Here is an 18,361-nt window from a genome sequence, read left to right on the forward strand (position 1 = left end):
GACTTCAGCCAGCAGTGTTGCCTATGATGGCTAGCCAGGGGCGTAGCTAGGAATTCTGGTCCCCCTGAAAGAATATTGCTCTGGGCTCTCTTTTGAATTAATTCATACATCCTACTGAAATCTTTGTGGACCCTCTCCAGTTGTGGGCCCCCCTGAAGCTGTTGGCCTCTAATGACAGCCCTGCAGTTAGCTAAACTAAACCTGCATTTCATGTTCACAAAAGATCATTTAAAACTGGCTAAACTAAGAGTGAATGGAAGTCATGTTAAACAGGATACTTACTTTATCCCGCCAGGAGCCTTTAGCTGAAGGACGTTTTTTGTGTTGTGGTCATAATCTATTTTACAGTAAATCATCAATAAACAGTATGCAAAATAAGGTGTTCTCACTCCATTACACATTCAATTATTTGTGACATAGCTGAAAACATAACATATAAATGGACTGATGAAAGGTTGAATCTGATGTTTTTGTCCCCTTGTATTCTTAGGACTGTTTAATTTTAGAAATTTCTTTGTCAGTTATTAACCGACAGAGATCTTGCCAGCCGTAGCTTATTTTCACCCCACAGCCCCACAGCTCAAATGTCATTTCTTCTGAGGAGTACCATTCATGGGTCATTGGAGGAGGATAATGACATGAGGAATATTCTGACAACTGATACTCTCCCTCCCTGGGTGATGCAACAGCATTCACTGCCTTGCCTGGCTGCTGACCAAAGACAGGATTAGGGTGGGCAAGATTTGATACCAGACCACTGGGTGGTCCACTGTCAAAAAAGGCACCTGAAATCAAGTCCCCATCATTAAAGAAAGCACTCAACATGCATCCAGGTCATTCAACAGAATCAATTAATACATTTTTTCTTTTTTTTGCTACATATATTTTCAATACCCTCATTCCATTAACCCAAATATTTAATTTATCCTCTTTACCAAAATATGATTAGACAAATTAGATATTTTACATTTAGCACTGAAGATTGTCCGGAACACTCCAGAAAGAAGCTTAATGCATTTTAACTGTGAAAGATGTATGTTTTGACAGTGAGGAGCAAAGCTACATTAAGAAATGAGTGAGCTATATTTCCTGAAAGGCCTAGGCCATTTAACACAATCCAGCTGAACTTAAACTCCCACATAAGCCATGTGCTGGAAACTGATTTCAGAGGTCTGGAATCTCCCATGCAGTTCTGCTCCTATCAACACATAGTTACAGAGCTGAGAAAAGTTAAAGGGAGCATTCTCCTTAATCAAATACTGCTTGTTTGTCATCAATAAAAATCACAGCAAGGATAAGAAAGATAGCACATAGAGCCCTAAAACATTTCTGTGTAAATAAAATACATTAAAAAGAATCTCATTTGCATAAAATTTATTAGTGATTATTGGCGGTATGTGCAAGAGGTTCATTTTAACACAGAAGACTTTATTCATATAAAAGTAGGTCTTTGCATGGGTCATTCCAGCTGCTGTAGAACATTGTTTCCCTGCAGTTTAGGGCATAAGAACTTCTTTGGTAGATATCCTTAAAAGATTTGCCAAATATAGCACGTTTATTTGGTCTTCCACCAGCCTCTTGACATACTGTACATTATTTACCCAACGCTGGTTGATGAACGCCAGCTTCATCAATAACCAAGGGAGAGCAGAACTTTTTGCCATTAACCATTCTCTCCAAGCCCTGCAAAAAAGGAATGAGTAGGAATGTTAATTTGGTAAAGGACGAATTTCATGATGTTAGCAGATCTAAAGCTCTGTGACATTAAAATTGTTTTAAAACTCACCTCTCCTCCATAGGAGACCAGTGGAGAGATTTCACATATGATTGGCTGATCTGCTGCACCATTACTGAAACATTGGATGAAAGGGATGGATAGTGTCAACATCTTCAGCTGACTTCCAAAAACACTTCACACAGAGATCATAAATGATCTAAACAGCATGGTTCACTGCAATTCTTTAGTCAAATATTTCCAATGACTTACTGTAACCTTAGAGTGATGAAAAAACAATTAACAGAGATATAAGAATTGAATAAAAAAAAAATGGATTAGTACAACCATACAGAATGTCTTCAATTATAAACCTACGATTTAAAAACAACATTCTGTGAAAACAAAATCGTTCCGGGAGGATTCTGGGATAGGTGACACAAGGAGGAGCTCACCTGTGGACAGCAGGGAGCTGGGTGCCAGTCTTGCTGATGAAATGGCCGCCGGCATTTAGGACCCAGCGCTGGTGCAGTGCCATCAGGGCTTGGCGGGTGGTGGTGGGGCTATCCTTCCCATTTTGGCTATCAGCATTTTTCAGTGCTGAGAACTCATCATCCCTCACAACCTCATACACTACAAATGTCCTGTTAGCCACCCAATGACAGGACAGATTTTTTTCAGGGGCATCCATGAATATGCCCCAGAAAACACACAAGCTTCTTATGCACCGGTTAGGGATTAGTCAAGATCTGCCTTTGGAAACACTGTCTGAATGTAGATATTGGCCTGAATTCAATAAACCTTTGTCATTAAATTTGATGAATGCAAAACGTACTTTTCAGTGTTACAATAGAACAGACCACCACGGTAAAGATAAAAAGCTGAAAACTAAACATTAAATTAGATAGCTCTAAATGACCTAACATTCATCAACAATAGCTTGTTCACATGTTAGCACATCCTTATATTAATCCATTATCCGTATTTGGATTTCCATATCCAAAAAAGGTGAATATAATCAATATAGATATAATATATTACATAATAAAATAGACAATACAATATTCCCAAGTCTGATTTCAAAAAAGCGGAATTATTTTTACACACAAAAATTGACTGAAATCCCAACCAACAGCTGGTATTTCTACATTTTCTTTGGTCTCAAAGGTCTAAGTTATGCCATGTGAATGTTAACTACACAGACCAAGAATTCCAGCAGTCCCACAGTCTGCCTTTATGGCTCTTTTGGGCTAAAGAACACTGAGCCAGCCTGGAAAATTACTGCACTCACTTGGCAAACTGGAAGATGTCAAAGATGAATTTCTCCATTTTGATCCCGTTCGGACTATCCGGTTTGATTAGCTGTCCTTTTGCATTCACGAATGGGATTTTCTTCCGTGCCACGTGGTGTCGTAACCTGGGCTCATGAAGGCTGACATAGACAGACAGACACCTTCATGTAATACACATTACAAATGTATCTGCGACAATATTGGCAAAATCTGAATGGATTATTTTCAGCCACATACCTGTCAAGTAAGAATAAATCAAAACGAAATGGAATAAACCTCTCATTTAAAAAGTCAAATAAACTTCATTTAAGTTCTTAATTCAAGCAGGAGGAAAGTCAAAGCTGGGAATTTGTAAGCACTTTGTCGGTAACCCTCAGGTCCTTCATGTGGCACTCAAACGACAATGCCTGACGTACTTTACCACGTCCTTGAGGAAGGACAGGGTGAAGAAATGGTTGGTGATGTTTCCAGCGTTGAACACTAGGTGCGTGTCTGGGCCACGCCTCTCGGCAGTCTCTGAGGTGATTTCGCTGTACTCCACCACCTGGTAGTGCCCGTCCACCTTGCAGAGCACTCCCACCGGCTCCGCGGGGTCGGTCTTCTCTACCACCTGAAGACAACAAAGGCGCACATTATGCAAGCACCAATTTCACAGTCTCAAAAGGAAAGGACAACACGTGCTCCAGCTGAAGTGCACTGTATGAGGTAGGAGTGGGCACAGCAGTTACTCAAGTGGTGGTGGTGAAGTTCTTAAAAACAAAACAACAAAAAATTAGAAAAACTTGTCCTATTATATTTGAAAAAAAATTAGAAAAACTTTTACTTTTATATTTATTATAAATTATATATTATATAGATGAAATGTTCATCAAAATTCAGATTTTCAATTATTATATGAAATATTTAAATGAATATGCATTTTATCAGCCAGACGTAACCTGGTAACCTCTTTTCCTGGAGAGCCAAGGAATCTGCTTTTTTGTTGTTATGAAGCACTTCATTTATCAATTAAAACACCTTACCTGCCTCCTTGGGTTTGGTTCCTTATTTCACAGGGTGAACAAGACCCAACAAACCCTTGCCTTATTCTTGTGATTTTGGAGTGTTCACCAACACTGTATAGTTTCCAACCATTTCTAGGCCTATATTTCCCTCTAGTGTTCAAATAACAAAACTGCAGCCTACGGCCTATTATTTCTATCTATTTTATTATTTTTCAACAAAAGGATCACCATTGCGTTCTGTTTTTATTAAGATCTTTGGTGTTAGTAGATAACACCACTCATTTTCTTCATTGTGCTTAATACCACTTCGCCCACAAGCAAAATCTGTATTGCCTCAAGCCTATTCGCCAATATTACACAGAAAAATTAACAATACTGTATGTGGCACTAATAATCAAAATGCCTAATCCAGGACAACCAAACTACTACTCCGTATATGTTTTTTTTTGTTCCAGTAAATCTTATGTAGGTGACAAACCTGGTCATAACTTGTTCAACTGGAAAACCTTTAATGGTCAATGTGAAGGATTCTGCAATACAGATCAGAAAATACTGATACAATCATGTTCAATGTGTGATGCAATCCACGGATCACAGAACCTTCCAATGGGTATCTGAGCTAGTAAAACTGCACTTGCACTCATAAATTTGACCTGTTCTTTGAAAATATGCTGTCACTATCTCCTGTCACAAAACCTAGTTTTGTAGAGCACTGCCCAATGGTTCATGATACAGAGGGGAAAAAAAGGAAGGCTGCTCTTTGATTTAGCATTATTTGTGTTTTCATGAACTTTCAGCCCGCCCATCTTGTCTACCATTAAATAAATCAGTCTGAGGGTCCCTGCATCCCATAATAATCTCTTGTGTTGTTATTAACATTGGTTTACTCCAGAACTGACCTTGGCACCACAGTCCGCACCCTTCTCTATGCAGAAGCCAAGGAAGGAAGGGTCTGCCACCTTCACCAGAATGTTATCCACACCATACACATGGACACACTCGATCCCCCTTTGCTCCATGTCTCCCACAATCCCCTGGGTCCCCAGGGCCCGGTACAGCCCTCCGTTCCCATCTGAAACGGAAAAGTGGTCGTAAATACAAATCTTTCAGTGTAAGCAAAAAACTCACATGGAAATCTTTTGTAAAAAGTCTCCTTTTTCCCTCCTTTTTCAGTGCCTGCTGAGATTGGTTATGTAAGTCTTGCAAACTTACCTGGTGCCATGGAGATCTTGCCTTTGGCTTCCAGAATGATCTTTCCAGAGTAATCCATGGCTGGCAGCATGCCTTGTTGGAAGAGAATGACATTTTCTTTACGCAGGCCAAAGAAGTTGTGGCGGGAAAGGAACTCTCTGGTGGCAGCCATGGTTCGTGCGCTGGTCATTATGTACCTGATGGGAACAAAGTGGCATCACTTCTTCTCCTTTGAATTCAGATTTAGAAAGCATGTGCAGTCACTCTACCACTAAGCCATAGGGCCATCTCCGTGTTCAACACTGATAGTTAGGTCTTACTCATTGCTAAACCTCTAAGTGCTCATTTATAAATTCTTTATTAATATTCATAAGAGGACATGGTATAAGACTAAAAAAGAAAATGACATTAATTTTGCCCATAGTGACAGTAATAAGGAAATAAGTGCAAGGGGTTTTCCTTGTGAGATCTGACTAATAGTGCTTTTTGGAAGCAGGTCAGATGTGAAAACTCAGCTCCTCTTGTAGCAGGACTCTCACAGGCACGGTGAAACCTAGGGGTCCGAACCTGTTCCTGAACACCCACAGGGCAGGACTCGCCGTCCCTGCCAAATTCTCAAAGCCGAATCCAACAGATTTATTTGCTCTAATTACACTGAGTGGCTGGACGCACTCAAAAAGCCCCCGGAGTGCTGCTATGAGGATATATAGCTCGGCACAAGCGCTCGGCTCTAAATTCAACCTCACGGTGGAAATCAATTTGGGACAGCCGGCTAAACACTTTCTCTGGGGTTCATTTTAAGGTTCTGCTGAAGTCTAAGCTGGCAAAATTAATTTTTGCTCGTGGTCTGTTCAGATGTCAACACTGGTTGACTTCCACATAGTTTCAAAATAAAGTACAGTACAAATACATATTCAGTTACAATAATATGGTCCAACTGCATATACATAAAAGTATTATAAGGTCAAATTTTGTCAGTTTTAGTCTGCAATATGAATTTGCCTGTCAGTGACATGTACATAATATAAACCACATAACAGAACGCAGTCCTCAAAAAAAAAAAAAAACACTTTTTAGCTAAAAAAAAAAAAAAAAAAAAGCTGGCAGGAGTTCCCAGGACAGTTTGGTAAACTGCTCTACAGGCCCTTGTTATACAGGCCCTTGCTAATATGCTTCATCTGAAGGCAGGGGAAGCTCTTACCAGGGAATGCAACACTTTGTCTGGTGTGTCTGTTCTGCAAGCTGCTCCAGCCTCAGTATCCGCTCCGCCTGGAGCTGGAAGAGGGACTTTCGGGACGGCAGCCCCACATCGTACATTCCTTTGGGGTACGGGACTCCCAGCCTGGTTCCCTGACCACCTGCCAGCAGGAGGACTGCCACTTTGTTCTGGGAAATGTGACGTAGTCCTGGGAGATTAGAGAACAGTAACTGACATGAACACAGAAATATGGCCATTTATTTTCCTTTAGCTCTGGATAGCACTACTCGCCTTCATTACATTCAAATTTATTAATGTTGCAGACACTTTTGTCCAGAGCAACTTACTGTAAAAGGTCACCGTGAAAAACGCGAAGTAATCAATGTGAACTATGTTACTTATTAACCATTTATTGAATGATTTAATCATTTAAAAAATGAAAAAATCTTAAGTCTAGACAGCTTTGCAAATAACTCTAAATTGCAAGACTTAAGTTTTGCCAAACAGCTAAATCGAATCAGTGCAAAGAGAATAATGAAGCACTCTAATTAGAGTATTACACTTCACAAGATGTGGCCAAGGTCTGACAAGGTGAGAGATAAAATATCCCAGTGCCAGTGAGCAAAAATCCAAAAACAAAAACACCTAAATGTGTATCCTCTACAATAAGAGAACAGCAAGGTGTAGCACTAGTAACCCTTGTGTAACATCTTTAGGAATCGTAGCAATAGACCTGCTTCAGGAAAAGCTCTTGATATTAGCACAGATATAATTATAGATTGTCATATAACTATATACCAAGATTTTTAGTGACCTCCTGGACATCCATTGAAATTTTATTGTCTTCGGCAATGTCCCTTAATGAATTTTCAGGTGATGTATCAAATTGGACTGTTTTGGTGTCAACGGAAGAGAGACAGAACCACAGATATGATTACAAACTAGCCCGGTGGACGTGTCTATATTTCTTCTGTCCTCTCCTTTTCTTATCTACAGGAGGTTACAAATAGAAACTGGAGTTTCCAATGGTTCTTACCATCCATTGAAACAAATTGTCAGAAGATGCATCAAAAAGGAATATTTCAGTGTCTATAGAAGGTTGAAAGAGTATCAATCTTAAGAGTATGGTTAATGAATGGTTAATGATGGATTAACCATTACTTGGTTAATCTATAATAATACCTATACTATAGGGGTACACTATAAGTACCCTATAAGGGACCTTACCGATTCCCTTCCAGGTCTCCAGCCTTTCTCGGTCACGTGTGACGCTGCCCAGTGCTTCCCTGGGCACAGGCTCCATCCTGCTATCCAGCTTCTCCTTCTCGCCGCCACTGGAACTTTCCATGGCACAGCGAAAGAACCGATTGATCTCCTGGAAGTCCAGGCTTCCCAGGTCCTGGAGTAGTTGGGCTTGTTCCTCTGGACCCAGCTCCACCCATAAATGCAGCAGGTGAGACTGGCCAGCCTCTTTCAGTCTCTGTTCTACACCACTAATGTCCATGATAGCGTCTCAGTCTTCTCACAATCAACAGCTGCATTGGCATCAGGAAGAAACACCGGACTCAGTGCCTACCACAAAATAATTGCACCCCACATACAATGACCTGTGCATGCTTCTAATTTTGTGTAGGGCGGGAATGATGGGATGTCACATTTTACAGAAAAATCACAATGGAAGATTCTGTCAATAGATTGAAATTACAAAATATTGTTCAGCAAGAACTCATATTAAATGATTTGTGCTACAATGCATTCCAGCCACACCTGTAAAAATGAATCTGACGAAGAGCTGGTCAGACAGGTTTGACATAATAACCAGATGTCCTATTTACCTGACTGGTTATACAATGAAAAAGTTAGCTATAATGTCAAAACCTATATATCCAAACAGTGTACACAATTATGAAAATACCCATCCATAGGTAAATGGGATGTCCCAGCAAGCTAGCAAGCAAAATGTAATACCCGTAACACCTGCTCTGTCTCACATTTCTCGTATGACAGGGGTTTCATGTGGCGAAAATGATAGTACCTAAAGCGCTATAGGGTCAAGGGACACTGTTTCAGATGTCCAAGGAAATTGCATCTTGTGGCATCCGAATTTAAAATACACTGTTGTTTCTTTCAAAATATGACTGAACACAGCCGTAAAGTTTACATTTTTCAACTTACCGAAAACGTTCCTCGCTACCGATTGCTTTCACGCCAACTTTAAGGTTAGTAGTGTAGCAATACCGACTCGTTTCACATCCTAAATCATTTCCACGCCTACGTATTTCAATTACTCACCCGTGAACTGACGTGACGCCGAGAACGCAGTTATTAAAAGCTATTCGCAATTAAAATATGGAATGGGCATGGAAAAAAAAAAAAAAAAAAAAAAATTTAAATAAAAAACCATGTGGTTGTTCCCTGCACTTGGAATGGTACTTCTCTAGGGTTTTCGACATTCTTGTTCCTGGTTATGGTTATACACGTTGTTGTACGTCGCTCTGGATAAGAGCGTCTGCCAAATGCCTGTAATGTAATGTAATGACTTGACATGGTAAGCAAACACCATTACAGAATTCGCATGAGCTGATACTTGTACAGGAGGTTGTACAGATCTGGTTCAAAGTTTTATTTTATTTTTTAGTAAAACTTTGAACAAATCCAAACATGGGGAGACACCATAACCAACATATTTCTGAGAGTAGCCTATCAAATATGTCACCACATTTACCCAATCAGAAGCAGGTGGCTTAAATATCGAAACCGATATCCCGTGCGCATTTAGTGCTTCCGCACCACGTAATAATTCCTACTCCCTATGTGAGCGACTTACATTGTATCCAATTATACAGCTGAATATATACTGGAGCAATGCAGGTTAAGTACCTTGCTCAAGGATACGGCGGCAGTGTCCTACTGGGGAATCGAACCTACGACCTGTAGGTTACAAGACCAACTACTTAGCCATTATAACACCGCCGTCCCAGTTATAACAATGTTTTGTGGTTACAATTAGGTAGCTTCAAAGTATATATAACTACATTTTCTGCTGTGAAGGCACGGCATAAAGAAAGAATAAAACTATGGGCTCATTAAATGCTATGTACCAGATACAGTAGGTTGATAATCATGAATGAGATAGGAATTCAAAAGAGTGCCCACCAAATACATTTCTCCCTTTGTAAAAAGAGCATCATTTGGTAGTTTTACATTTAACTTTTTTTCAATCATCCAGTAGACATTCAAGCCAATTCAATAACTCCCACACCATGTTGGTGCACAAACCATGTGAGAAGAATTGCAACGTGTTGGGGGTGTGAAAGAGCAAAAGTTAGTTCTGGAGTTGTTGAGCTCAACATGGCTCTAGCATTGTGTTTAATGTAGCTTTTATATTACTTCTTGCGGCGTTGACACTAACAGTCAATTGCAAAGATCACACCTTGATTAATAATGGTTATTTGTATCGTTGAAAAGTGTTGTGGATGGCATCATTCAGTGTAATATGACCACCTTATTTTCTTGTTTAAAAATCTGAATTAACTTCACGTTATTTGCCCATCACACATGCATAATCATAGTTTAACACGTCTGCCTGAGCTCCTCACAGAAAAAAATACGGTAAACTGGATGAAAAAGGTTTATCATACAAGAAATATAGGCCTAGGCCTAGAGTGGGCAGATGTGGGCATTGTTAGTGGGTGTGTGTCCTCGCGCCCCCCATTGTCAAACCCTGTGTTCTCTGATTTCCCATCACCAAAGCAAGGGTGAGGGAACATGCAAAATACTGTAGTAAATATTGTTACTGCTTCAGCATGTCTCAGGATTTCTTATTCACTGTTCCTTAACTCTGTGTCCTTCAAGTGAGTAGTCATAATTTTGATCTTGTGTTTTACTATGACAAATTAACATAGTTTTGCTTGTATTTTACCATGAAAATTTATTTTGCATGCCCTTAATTTTAAGAAAAGCAAACAGAACTGAACTGGAAATGCTCATACTGACTGTTACTGCTCAGCTAGGGCGATCATGTCTTACTGTCTTTGGGGAATAAGCTTCTGATATGTAACATGTGGGATGAATGCTTTTAGTTAATAATGCAATTTAATACGAAGGTTTGATGGAATCATCAAATCCACCATAATTTAGAATCTGTCTCATGAAACAACAAGGAACTTCTGAGATGATTCTGACCATAAACACATTTCATTAATCTCTAGCAGAAAATATCCAATCATTGATCAAACTAAAATGCATTGCATTATGTATGGGTTAAAATGGTAATTAGCACATGTAATTCCCTTGCATATCTTACAACACAGAGTAAACAAAAACAGTATATGGATTTATTTACTCCACTGGCTTTACTTCTCTGATTAAATATTGAACATATATAATTTATTCATAAAAAGGAAATCTGTCATATTTGGGGATGAAAAAAGTAAATAAAGAATGTTTTGAATTTAGGATTTTGTTCAAAGGCTAACTGCTGATCTTTGGTTCTTGAAGGCACCATCCTGTGATCTTCCTCTCGGGAAACAAAGACTCATACTATGTGAAAACCTTTGTGTAGTGCCACAGATTAAGTGCCCATAACAACTTTGACATGGAAAGTACTTACATAAATAAAAGGGTTATTATGTACAATTGTTACATTACTCATTTCTATTCACCTTAAAATGTAGACAGTTTTTAACATTCACACAAATATGCAATTTGGAAGAGGTCTATGGTGAGGGGTTTGGTAGCATAACACACAGTAGATAATTTTATGTTAGATCGCATAAGACGAAGTACAATATTAATGCAAATTTAGACAGAATTTTCATGTTTTAATTACCAACCTACTTCCGCAAATGTGATTATTCCCCACATACTGTTGACCCACTTTCTTGCACTATTGTCAGCCACTGGAAATATGTTTGAATACACATCAAAGGAACAGAAAAGCTACATAAGTCATTTATAAAGTGGATTTAAGAAGCTCTAAAAAAGTACAGAGAAATTATCATATTTTTTCCAGAAGAGATCTTTGACGGTACTCAAAAGCAAGTGAAATCTTAAACTATTCAGATTAGAAATAATTGCCATTTGAATATGTCATACCTTCAATCAAAATAACCGCAAATATAAGGCTAAATGATCTTTTTAAAATTATTTTTTCGGAAATTGGCTTGACATTGTTACAAGAGGATGTGAAATGGTAAACGATATGGCATATGGTAATTTTGTTGTCTATCTGATAGCTGTGGAAGACTGAGCTGGAAAAACAATCTCAAATATAATGATGATTCTTTGAGTTAGGTCCTCTGTATTGATTCTAGATTATAAAGCATATTACACTCTAATGTCAACTGTGGGGGTTCAGCCAACCTGTTCTTACAAAGCACGAGGCCGTTTCCACACAAATTTGCACAATCAATGCAGGCTAATGACTAAGTCTGTCTCCATTAACTAGATTCATTAGCTTCTTGATTAATAGACCATCCTTCTCTGGAAAGTGGTATTAAAATTACTTCTGCAAACTCAATTCTCAGTTGAATGTTTGTATTTAGACTTTATAAAACGTTTAAGTGAAATAAAACATCTGGTGAAGACCAAATCCCATTTAATTGGTCTGCTTTATTTATTGAGTATTTTAACTACAAAAATGGAGTGAGACTGGAGAGGAGAGTGAACTGGATTTAGAGTTCAGCTACACCTTAAAAAAAAAAAACAGCGAGACCCACATGGTCAATCCCTTCCACATTATTTGTCAAACATAAAAATCAAAAGGCATTATTTTATTCTTTTTTTCCAGAAGATATTCAGAGCATCTTCTGTATACATCGACTGAACATTCCATGTGGCCCTGATAGCACACCTTTTTCACTAGAAGCAGACTGTAGCCAGGCTGACTGCAAGCTCCAGCTTAATGCTCTTTGGTCAGACTGTATATGAATACATCACATTTATAAACATAAGTTACCACAAACTGTTTCGACACGGCATGCTCTGGATCAACTTGGATTTGCACCAAACACGATTCCCATTCTCTGCTCGCCTATCAGCTTTAGAGCGAGAATATCTCTTAGGTTCTCATCCCTTCCTGCAGTTGGTCTAATCCCAATGTGTTACGAGGACATTTCTGTCTGATTTTATTTCCTTCTTCTACCTCTACTAAATGTATAAACAGTATACAGTAAATGCAGCAAAAACATAATGGCAAGCATAGCAAGAACTAACAAATGAGTTACACATATAAAATCCCATGTGAAAAAATAGCATGCTGAAGTATACCTGACGTATACTACTTTATACTGAAGAATGCTTAAAGTATGCTTAGTACACTATTTTTTCCCATGGGATGGCTAATTGTATATATTGATTTATATATTTGATAAAGGCTATTTTTAACAGGATGTTCCTGATTGTGGTTCTTCCTGCCAATTTGGGCGATGGTTCTCAGTAATATTATTGCAGAATTTAAAATATTTTAAGCACAAGTGCACATTGTTTAGTTCAACATTTGTGGAGCAGCCAGGAAAAAGTGTTGAATTGTGCCTTATCAAACTACTCACTCTGTTGAAAATGAAGAGGGCAAAAGTGACTTCCACAGGAACAGAGCTGGAAAATAGTCTCAGCATGTTCACCGGAGAGTAGGCAGCTCTTTACACTCAGCAATAGTACGGTAAAAAAGTTCAGTTGTAGATATACCTGTCAGTGTGGATAGTTTTAATGAAACAGAGCTCAATAACAGTGGCACTGAAATTGTACTAACTACTAACTAATTCATGTTGTACATCAGTGTCCCCCTGACTATACTTAAACTCAGTTTGCTATACCTATAGTCCGGAAGCTCCCTTACGTTCCTATGTGATGTTCATATGTAGACCAAATGGTTATCTGTAAACCACACATCCAATTGAGGTGCAAATGAGACCTTCCTGAGACACCAAGTACCATTGTCTAGGGTATAGATCAGAAATAAAATGAAACTCGGAAAATCACATATGGCATATGGTCAGTATTCAAACCCCTAAAGAAACTACTGTTATGATAGTTTCACTAGAGGGCAGCAAACACCTGCAGCACTTCAGTGTCCTTTAGAATTACTTTGCATGGTGTCTTTTTATTAATTCTACAATTCTGCATGCAATTTGTTATCACTTTCTTACTGCTGAGAGGGTTGGTTTTTTAATCAGCTGAAAATAATTTTAAGAAGAATAATCTTTTAATAAGATCATGTAATAACAGGATTATTATTTCATGGTGGATGAAAGTAAATTGTGTTTGATACATTTTTGGGAAAGAACTCACATGGATTCTATAACCAGCTCCTTCCTTCCTTATTTTAGGCTGGGATACTAAAATAAGGACGGACAAAATATGGCAGACTTGTCCATGAATTGGAACAAAGCAGCTGCATTGCTTTATATGACCAATTTCCTTTTGTTTCAACAATGTGTGGGTACATTTTGATCTGTCTTAACTCAATTTGTGGATTGTAGGCGGTTCCAGGACTGTATGTGTTCACACATATAAATTCATGCATGTTCATAGTGAACCAGCAAATCAGAACATTTTTCGCTTCAACCAGCAAATCCAGCAAAGCTCTCATGGTGTCTGGCCTCCCGATGCAGGAAGATGTGAACTGTGGAGGGGAAATTGAGGAGGAGAGAAGACCAGTGAGGCCCCTTTTCAGTTTTTCGGACAGAAGATTGAAGGCAGTGTTGCAAAGGCAGGTAGTTTGAGGGGCTGAGGGCACCCCGTTTCTGAAAACACAGCTCGTTTTCCATCCCTGCCCATTGTTCTGCCCCAGTAAAACTGGAAAAGTCTGCTTCCCTTCCTCGACACAATGGCCACAATTTACAACCTGGCCTGTAATATAACATTTTGTTCCATTTGGGCCCGTCCTGATGATGCATGTGTTGGTTAATGACTGAGAAGTAAAAACATTGATCTATCATATCAAGTTTAAAAGCAATGAGTGTTCAAACACTGTATTATGAGTTGCACAGAAGTTTAACCTCATGTTCCGTCTCAATAAAAATAATTTACAATGCTCCTATCAGAAAAAAATATACAGATAAAAAGAATGAGGCTTTAAAAAAGGATAGTTATAAGCACATTGTCTATTGCCAATCTGATTTCAAAAGGTTAAATTAACTACAATTAATAAATGCAATTAGAAATATTTTATTTAGTAATTATTGAATTAACATTTAATTCAAGCCTGCTGCCTAGAGGTATTGTATTTCACCTACCCTGTAATATTTAAGTTTTGCCTTTATGCTTTAGAGTATGGTATGTGTGTTTAAATACGTATTTCTAGAAAACAAAGTTCTCTTCAGATTTTTATGAAATGATTTAGTGCTGACAGCGTGCGCGTTTCTGCTAGCGTTGAGCTTTTACAGAAAGAAAATCAAAATGATACTAAATTCTCCCTTACAGATGGGAGGTTTGGAGCCTCAAGTCTCCAGCCTCCCACCATAATGAAGCATTACCAAACGGACTATTCTGACATTACTCACCAGCATAGCGGCGCAATCGGGAAGCTGGGATCTGAATCAGCGCGTGGGAGAACACAACCTTCAACAGACTCAGCCCATAGCTATGCCCGCCTCCCTCCACCATTCCCACCGCTGTGGTGTGATCTGCCGCCACTTGACCCGGCAAACCTGTCCTGGGGAGACGATTGGCCCTTGTGCCCACTGCTCCCGTTTCCCTCCATCACAAGCATCGATGGAGAGCCGTGGGCTGGCTTGGTTCGAGACCCACGCAGCTCTGGAGATCACTAGCCGAGCTGGAGACGGAGTTGGTGGTGTCCGCAGGACAGAGAACAACTACCTGCCTATTGCTCTGCCACAGCTCTTCCTCACAACAGAGCGTGCAACCTGATAAAAGAAAAACAATATTAAAAGAAATTCTTGGATTTTCGCTTTAACATCATTCATAATGATGATATTTCCAACAACTTTGTTTCCAGGTACAACAGATTGATTGATTGTAAGAACATATCTGTTTGCACAATGGATTTACATAAGTTAATGAGAGGTGGGTGTTATAACTACAATACTATAGATAGAAGAATACAGCTATTGTTATCAGCTCCCAAAAAATAACCAAATCTAGCTCCCACCATTGCATAGTTTAAATTAGGCCAGGGGTGGGAGCTCTCTTATTGGTATAACATACTCTAATGAGACAGATCCTTTTAGTGTAAGTAATTAGTTCACAGTTCACTTTTACCGTAATGCGGTTCCACATAATAGGAGTCTGACTGGCTAAATGTTGCTAATTGGGTTGCTGGGTTTCTTGTTACATTTATTCATAAGTTTCAGTGAACTTAAGTAACTTGCTCATTCTGAACTCATTCCCACTCTAAAATTGGTTGAACTATGCTCAGCATTTTAGGGGAACATGCTGACTGAATCTCTCCCTCCAGTTTATGCACTTCCTTGTGGGACTGCCACAGCCAGCTCAAGCCAGGGTTTGATACCAGACCCATGGACACATTAGTACACTGGTGTAGACTCGGCACACTGAGTACCAGTACCTTTAACAGGACATGCCACATGATGATCAGAATAAATTGGTTATTATAAAAGAAATCTATTCACTGATGATGCAAATGAGAAATATGTTGGGATGACTCTGTCAAGGGCTGCCCTGGCCAGTACTCATGGGTTCTAATCCATGCCATTAGCCTGGTGTGGAAATGGTGGCATGGATTCACATGGGAGCAGAAAATCCAGCCCTAGGATTTTAGTGGCCCTAAGCAAATCTGTCTGAGTGGGGGGTGGGGGCGGTGGCGGTGGCGGTGGCGGTGCTGTTCGATTCTGTCGAGCAAGGGGGGTTGTGTTGGAGGGGGGAGGGCTTCGCTTGGTAAAATCCTTCTTGCACTACATTGTTATGCAATGTTCGGTTGCCATTCCATTTCAAATTTATACCGCTAGTTCCGCGATAGGGGATGAATAACGTAATTCCGAAAATAACGTTATTTACCTTAGATAAATATTGCATCGTGTGGCCCCCCCTAGCGGTTGTGGCCCTAAACAACCGCATAGACCGTTTATGCCACGGGCCGGCCCAGCATGGGAGGGTGGACTGGATGAATGGACCATCTCCAGACATATTGCTTAATTTACTTAATTTTTTAACAGTTACCAAGCACATCTTACTGTTGGATCCCATACCTGAATATTTTACATACACTCCGCGATGCACTTTCCCCTGATCCAAAATATGCAAGACAAAACTCCCCCAAAAAAACTTAGACATCCATAGAATTACCTCGTTGGCTATGCAAAGTAATAATAGCCCACAATACTGTTCGCAGATAATAGCTCAGTGTTAACCTGCAAACAGAACTGACTACTTTCACATACATTTGGATTTTCCTAAACATGAAAAATGTTCATATCCAAGAGAGGCTCACATTTTGGAAATGGCAAACTGGTGTTGCTGAATCGCTCAAATGTGATAACGGCCATGACAGATGCCATGGCTTGTGTTCACTGATTAAATATACATTAAAGTGATCCCAGCAGCTTTGCAACTTTTTCTTAGCACAACTTCTGCCACAGAATCATAGCCCAGCTCGTGTGCTTTTAGCTTTATCCTGCTTATTAAAGAATGACGAAATTTGCACAAAGGCACAGGGAAAGAGTAGCTGCACAGCTGCACTCTAGTCCTCTCTAAATTCAAAAGGTTTTTTCAGTTCGAGGCAAATCTATTTTTACTGCAGCTAGAACCCAATAAGTCCAGGTTTTATTTTATGCATTGTAAAATATATTATTCAACTCCTAATCTGTACATCAGCATATCAAAATGCATGTGAAAGTGACCATAACTGACATTTCTTTCCCCCATTTGATATTCTTTTTGACAAATCCTTATGGATTCTTATATTGTTACGAATCAATTATTTGCCGGGCTAGCTTCATTACCTTGGAGATTCTGCACTATCAATCTCAGACTTCTTATCTAGCAGAAAATATCGGGAATTGGCTGCCCAACCTTCACGAGACAAATTCAGAGAGCGCAGTTGATGTGCAAGAATAAATCTCACCAGATAGGAGTAAGCATCGGGGATATGCAGTTGCACTGGAAATGAGACGCAGGCATCATTCAAAATGATCAGTGATGATGATTAAATATAAGAAGGACAGATAAATTGTTAAAATTAATGATAGTTTCAAACATCTCAAAGTGAAGGGAGGGGGAGTGAGGATCAACTTACGTGAATCACCGCCAATGTACAGTACCCACCTGGGGGATGAATGGAAGCCATTTTCTGCCAAAATGCTCATCAGTGTATCACCTAAGGTTTAGTGGGAAGAATTTGGTTTGATAGTCACAAAACTGCACACAAGGTAACCAATGGATATTCTACACATTTATTCACATTAGTTTGTCATTTAATGTTGGATGGAGGGAGGTTAACATTTCCCCCCCTAGGAAAACATAAAACTGGCAGTACTCCTTGTACATCATTTAGTATTAAGCCGAGATTTTCTTTTTGGAACTACCCTGAGAGTCTGTGGATCCATTTCATAACCATTAACCAAAAATGGACTAGTCACATTCACCCACTCAACCTATAGTCAGTTGTAGTCAATCAATAAACAAACCAATCATGTTTATCTGTTCATGCTTTGACAATAAATGCCAACAATCAGCAGACAATCCTCCTGTAGAAGGTGTCATTAAGACCTCACTGAGGTGATGAAAGGGAAGATCATTAAGACATTTTTTCCTGTGACAACTGAAAAGAACACAGACAACATGAATACAACCATTGGAATCCATTCTGACAAATTGTAAACAATACCTGTTCCCCTGACTTACAGTAAGAGTACAAACTGCGTGACCTTCCCCTGCCCCCATTATGTCCCTCCATGAAGGTCCCAGTAAAAAAAGAGATATAATTGATTTCAGAGAAGAGAATCAAGGCAATACAAAGGAGTACTCTGTGAATATTCAACTT

At 39.3% G+C, this 18,361-nt stretch overlaps 1 protein-coding gene across 2 annotated transcripts; it reads right to left on the minus strand.

Moving 5' to 3' along the window:
• Window positions 1-899: 899 nt before the first annotated feature.
• LOC118230404 (UDP-N-acetylhexosamine pyrophosphorylase-like) lies at window positions 900-8,758 on the minus strand. 2 transcript variants are annotated; one of them, XM_035423403.1, is made up of 10 exons: window positions 8,692-8,758; window positions 7,627-7,934; window positions 6,403-6,607; window positions 5,223-5,398; window positions 4,910-5,082; window positions 3,423-3,616; window positions 3,006-3,146; window positions 2,170-2,358; window positions 1,787-1,850; window positions 900-1,683 (listed from the first exon to the last, which is right to left on the minus strand). In XM_035423403.1, exons 2-10 carry the CDS (start codon window positions 7,901-7,903, stop codon window positions 1,594-1,596), a joined length of 1,509 nt encoding a protein of 502 aa, XP_035279294.1. In that variant the 5' UTR covers window positions 7,904-7,934; window positions 8,692-8,758; the 3' UTR covers window positions 900-1,593. The 2 variants fall into 2 exon arrangements, with proteins under 2 accessions (XP_035279294.1, XP_035279293.1); XM_035423402.1 differs by lacking the exon at window positions 8,692-8,758 and adding an exon at window positions 8,575-8,650.
• Window positions 8,759-18,361: the final 9,603 nt, after the last annotated feature.

This window comes from Anguilla anguilla, chromosome 6 (genome assembly GCF_013347855.1).
Source record: "Anguilla anguilla isolate fAngAng1 chromosome 6, fAngAng1.pri, whole genome shotgun sequence".
Classification (NCBI taxonomy): domain Eukaryota; kingdom Metazoa; phylum Chordata; class Actinopteri; order Anguilliformes; family Anguillidae; genus Anguilla; species Anguilla anguilla.